The 5,506-nt window shown below is 41.7% G+C and overlaps 1 protein-coding gene across 1 annotated transcript; it reads left to right on the top strand.

Moving 5' to 3' along the window:
- Positions 1-349: 349 nt before the first annotated feature.
- LOC125109607 (elongation factor G, mitochondrial-like) lies at positions 350-3,199 on the top strand. The gene is given in 2 exon segments (XM_047746712.1): positions 350-2,334; positions 2,336-3,199. Coding segments are annotated over 2 exon segments (2,271 nt in total). The 5' UTR covers positions 350-442; the 3' UTR covers positions 2,715-3,199.
- Positions 3,200-5,506: the final 2,307 nt, after the last annotated feature.

The raw sequence follows: 5,506 nt of genomic DNA on the forward strand, positions 1-5,506 counted from the left end.
TGACACCTACTTCTGGGAGGGTTATACAGTAACAAATTCCAGACCCAGATCAACTCTCCTAGCCAGAGGAATTCAGGGGTTGGTGGAGGGAAAAGGCAGAAGCTGGGAGAGCTCAGTGGCTGGCGCCAAGTATATTGCATGTAAATGGTCCACAGAACAGTGCCAGGGACTAGTGGTCTCCTCAGGGCAGTGCCTTGGGTACTCTAACACAGGATTGCCAAAGCTGGACGTGACTTCACGCCCCTTTGTAGGCAGAATACTTGGGAGGAGGTCTCAGTTTCGAATACTCACCATCACTTACAGGAAATTCAATCGGTTAGAAAATAGATATATAGTTCTTCTGGCACTGATTGCCGGCGTGACTTTGAACGCATTTTGATGTGGGTCAGGTTGCTGAGAAGACCTACAGCTGCCCCACCTTTACGCCACTTCTGCGCTTGCTATGAGACTGCTGGGAGCAGCCACTGCCGTGGCTTTCGGGAGCGGGCGGCTCCCGCGGGTCGCCGCTACGCTGGGATGGCAGAGGAAGCAGGTTAATTGGGAAGTCTGCCGATGGTGTTCATCAGGAGTGATTCCTAATGAAAAGATACGAAATATTGGAATTTCAGCTCACATTGATTCTGGAAAAACTACATTAACAGAGCGAGTGCTTTTCTACACTGGCGGAATTGCAAAGATGCATGAGGTGAAAGGTAAAGATGGAGTTGGTGCTGTCATGGATTCCATGGAACTAGAGAGACAACGAGGAATCACTATTCAGTCAGCAGCCACCTATACCATGTGGAAAGATGTCAATATCAACATTATAGATACTCCTGGACATGTGGACTTCACAATAGAAGTTGAAAGGGCCCTGAGAGTGTTGGATGGTGCAGTCCTCGTTCTCTGTGCTGTTGGAGGGGTGCAGTGCCAGACCATGACTGTTAATCGTCAGATGAAGCGCTACAACGTTCCTTTTTTAACTTTCATTAACAAATTGGACCGAATGGGCTCCAACCCCACCAGGGCCCTGCAGCAAATGAGGTCTAAACTGAGTCACAATGCAGCATTTATGCAGATACCCATTGGTTTGGAGGGTGATTTTAGAGGTATAATAGACCTTATTGAGGAACGAGCCATCTATTTTGATGGAGACTTTGGTCAGTTTGTTCGGTATGGGGAAATTCCAGCTGAATTCAGGGCAGCAGCAGCTGATCACCGGCAAGAGCTGATTGAATGTGTTGCCAATTCAGATGAGCAGCTTGGTGAGATGTTCTCGGAGGAAAAAATCCCCTCAGTTTCTGATTTAAAGTGTGCAATCCGAAGAGCTACTCTAAATAGGTCATTTACTCCTGTCCTTTTGGGAAGTGCATTGAAGAACAAAGGAGTTCAGCCTCTTCTAGATGCTGTCTTAGAATACCTCCCAAATCCATCTGAAGTACAAAATTATGCTATTCTCAATCAGGAGGATGACTCAAGAGAGAAAAACAAAATCTTAATGAACTCTGAGAGAAGCAGTTCCCACCCATTTGTAGGCCTGGCTTTTAAACTGGAGGCTGGACGATTTGGACAGTTAACTTATGTCTGCAATTACCAAGGAGAGTTGAAGAAGGGTGACACCATCTATAACACGAGGACAGGAAAGAAGGTGCGGGTGCAGCGGCTGGTTCGCCTGCATGCTGACATGATGGAGGATGTTGAGGAAGTGTATGCCAGAGACATCTGTGCATTGTTTGGCATTGACTGTGCTAGTGGAGACACATTCACAAACAAAAATAATAGTGGCCTTTCTATGGAGTCAATTCATGTTCCTGATCCTGTCATTTCAATAGCAATGAAGCCTTCTAACAAGAATGATCTGGAAAAATTTTCAAAAGGTATTGGCAGGTTTACAAGAGAAGATCCCACATTTAAAGTCCACTTTGACAATGAGAGCAAAGAGACAATTGTATCTGGAATGGGAGAATTACACTTAGAAATCTATGCTCAGAGGATGGAAAGAGAATATGGCTGTCCTTGTGTCACAGGAAAGCCAAAAGTTGCTTTCAGAGAGACCATTACTACTACAGAGAGACCCGTCCGGTTTGAATTTACACATAAAAAACAATCGGGTGGTGCAGGCCAGTTTGGAAGAGTGATAGGTGTACTGGAGCCTCTGGACCCAGAGAACTACACTAAGTTGGAGTTTTCAGATGAAACATTCAGGGCAAATGTTCCAAAGCAGTTTGTGCCTGCAGTAGAAAAGGGGTTTATGGATGCCTGTGAGAAAGGCCCTCTTTCTGGTCACAAGCTCTCTGGGCTCCGGTTTGTCCTGCAAGATGGGGCACACCACATGGTTGATTCCAACGAAATCTCTCATCCGTGCAGGAGAAGGCGCTCTTAAACAAGCTCTGGCAAATGCAACATTATGTATTCTTGAACCTATTATGTCTGTGGAAATTATAGCCCCAAATGAATTTCATGGACCTGTGATTGCGGGAATTAACCGACGCCATGGGGTAATCACAGGACAAGATGGGATTGAGGACTATTTTACATTGTATGCCGATGTCCCTCTAAATGATATGTTTGGTTATTCCACTGAACTTAGGTCATGCACAGAGGGAAAGGGAGAATACACAATGGAGTACTGCAGATATCAGCCCTGTTCACCGTCCACACAAGAAGACCTCATCAATAAGTACATAGAAGCTACAGGTCAACTCCCTGTAAAAAAAGGAAAAGCCAAGAACTAACTTTCCTCACTTTAAGTTGACTAGCTATAACCGAATCTGCAAGATTTATATACTCTCATGGGTTCTGGTAGAATGAATTCAGGCTAAAACAAATTTTAGAAGCTCTTCCTCTTACATTCAGGAGTTTCTATCATATTCAAAGATAATTCTATATATACCCCAAATCTGTGGATTGGCTTTATAGTTCATTGAAAAACCTCAAATAAAATATGATTATTAATGAAATATATTTAATATCAAAGGGAAGAAGAGACTGACTTCAGTTATACTTCTAAGTTTAGAATGGTATGTAAACTTCCTTTCTGAATTTTTTATTCTAAGAATTTTCAACATAGAAAAGCTGAAAAAGACAGTACAGAGAATAGCCTATATCTTCCATCTGGACTCAATAACGAACAGTCTTGTTAACAATTAGTTTATCACATAATTTATTTTGTCATACTTGCCTCATCTCTTTGTGTCTCATACCTCTCTATTTAATTTTTTTTTAAATTTTTTGCTAAGCAACAATTTGAAGGTGAATTGCTTATATCATGACACTTCTTGGGGGAAATGTCCTCTTTTAATGAGCAGGCTTTTGTGGAAGGCAGCTATGCTCACCACTGTACCACCAACGCATACTTGAACAAGACTTTTCTGTTTGGTGGATTTCATATGTTCTTAATAGAGAACATTTTTCAGATTCTTCATGGGGATATTACAATGGCTAGTAGATTTCTAGCTGTTTTATATACAGGTGATTGCTTCAATTTGTGGCTTCTGCAAATTTGTAAATGTCTACTTTTATGTTAGTTTCTTGTGGATATGTTAAAATGAAAAGCAGACCCTTGCATATTGCTATTCTTACCTATGTTTATTTTAATGTTTCTGCAACTCTGAATAATAAAATAGAATTTACATAAAAAAAAAAGAAAGAAAATAGATATATAGCAAGAGAGAGCGTGATGCCAGCTGGCTTCCAAGAGCATGCCCAAGGCCATAGCATACCTTGACAAATTTTCCAAGGTCTGGGGCTGCCCCTTATCGGGCTTCCAAACTTAATGTTGTCAACAGGCTGAGGGGTGGATTTGTCTTTTAAGAACAGACTAACATTAACCAAAATAATAAAACACTGATATATAGACCAGAATGCTAGTTCTCTCTGTCTCTCTCTCTTTCTTCCTAATATCTAATGAATGCCTACCATGTGCCAGGCAGCTATAAATAAAACGCAGTCTCCAATCTCATAAGAATTTGCATTCTCATTGGGGAGATAAAAAGTAAACATCTTCCAAGAGAATCAAAAGTCAAGCCACAGACTAAAGAAAATATTTATAAAAGATCTATCTGAAAAGGAATGTTAGAGCAAAATATACAAAGAACTCTTGAAACCCAACAATAAGAAAACAAACAGCTCAAAAACTGGGCATAAGATCTGTACCTCACCACAGAAAACACAGTTGGCAAAGAAGCATATGAGAAAATGCCCAACACAATGTGTCACTAGGGAATTGCAAATTAAAACAATGATGAGATTATACTGTATACCTTTTAGAATGGCCAGAATCCAAAACATGACAACACTAAATGTTGGCAAGGATGTGGAGCAACAGGGATTCCCTTTCATTGCCGGTGGGAATGCAAAAGGGTACAGCCACTTTGGAAGATAATTTGGCAGTTTCTCACAAAACTAAACATATTCTTACCATACAACCCAGCAATTGTGCTCTTTGATATTTACTCAGGGGAGCTGGAAAACTTAGGTTCACATAAAAAGCTGTACACAGGTGTTTATAGCAGCCTTATTCATAACTGCCCAAACCTGGAAGCAACCAAGATGTCCTTCAACAGGTAAATGGATAGAAATAAACTGTGGTACATCCATACAGTGGAATATTTCTTCAGCAGTAAAAAGAAATTAGCTGTTAAGCCATGGAAAACTTGGAGAAAAGTTAAATGTTTATTACTAAGTAAAAGAAGCCAATCTGAAAAGTGTCCATACTGTGTAAGTCTACATGACATTGTGGGGAAGGCAAAACTATGAAGACAGTTAAAAGATCAGTGGTTTCCAGGGTTTAGTGGGGAGAGAGGTTTGAATAGACAAAGCACAGAGGATTTAGAGGGCAGTGAAACACTGCATGATACCATAATGATGGATACATGTCATTATAAATTTGTCCAAACCCATAAAATGTACAACAAAAAGTAATGACTCACGTAAACTGTGGTCCTTGGTTGGTGGTAATGCATGGGAGAGGTTGGGGGATGGAGAGGCCTTATGAGGGAACTCTGTACCATCTGTTCCATTTTTCTAGGAACCTAAAGCTGCTCTAAAAAAATAAAATCTGTGCATTAAAAAAATCTATGTAAATAATGAGAATGATAATCACCATGAAAGAAACTTAGGGTTAGGTGTAGGGAATAGGAGGAAGTGGGGACCACCGAGCCAAGGTAAAGCCATCTCCACAGAGCAAAGAGGAGAGGGCAGGAAAGGCATTCCAAGACAAGAGAATAGCAAGTAGGCACAGTCCTGAGTAACAACTGCCCAGCAGGCTGGGATCCCTGCCTGTGCAGACCTGCGCACCTTTTCCCTGCAAGCACACAGTACAGGGAAGTGAGCTACAGTCAGGAGGCTGCTTAAGGAGCCAGAGCAAGGGAGGAAGTGATCCTGAGTAGTGACCCCACAGAAGACTGCCAGTCCAGGATGTTTGTGAATTGAGGCTGCTTCCCAGAGGTCATGCCGGAGAATCTAACCCCAGTGCCCCTGGCATCCACATGTTCTTTCCCCTGATTGGTAAATGTCATGTCGTTGG

Source organism: Lutra lutra, chromosome 9 (genome assembly GCF_902655055.1).
Source record: "Lutra lutra chromosome 9, mLutLut1.2, whole genome shotgun sequence".
NCBI lineage: Eukaryota > Metazoa > Chordata > Mammalia > Carnivora > Mustelidae > Lutra > Lutra lutra.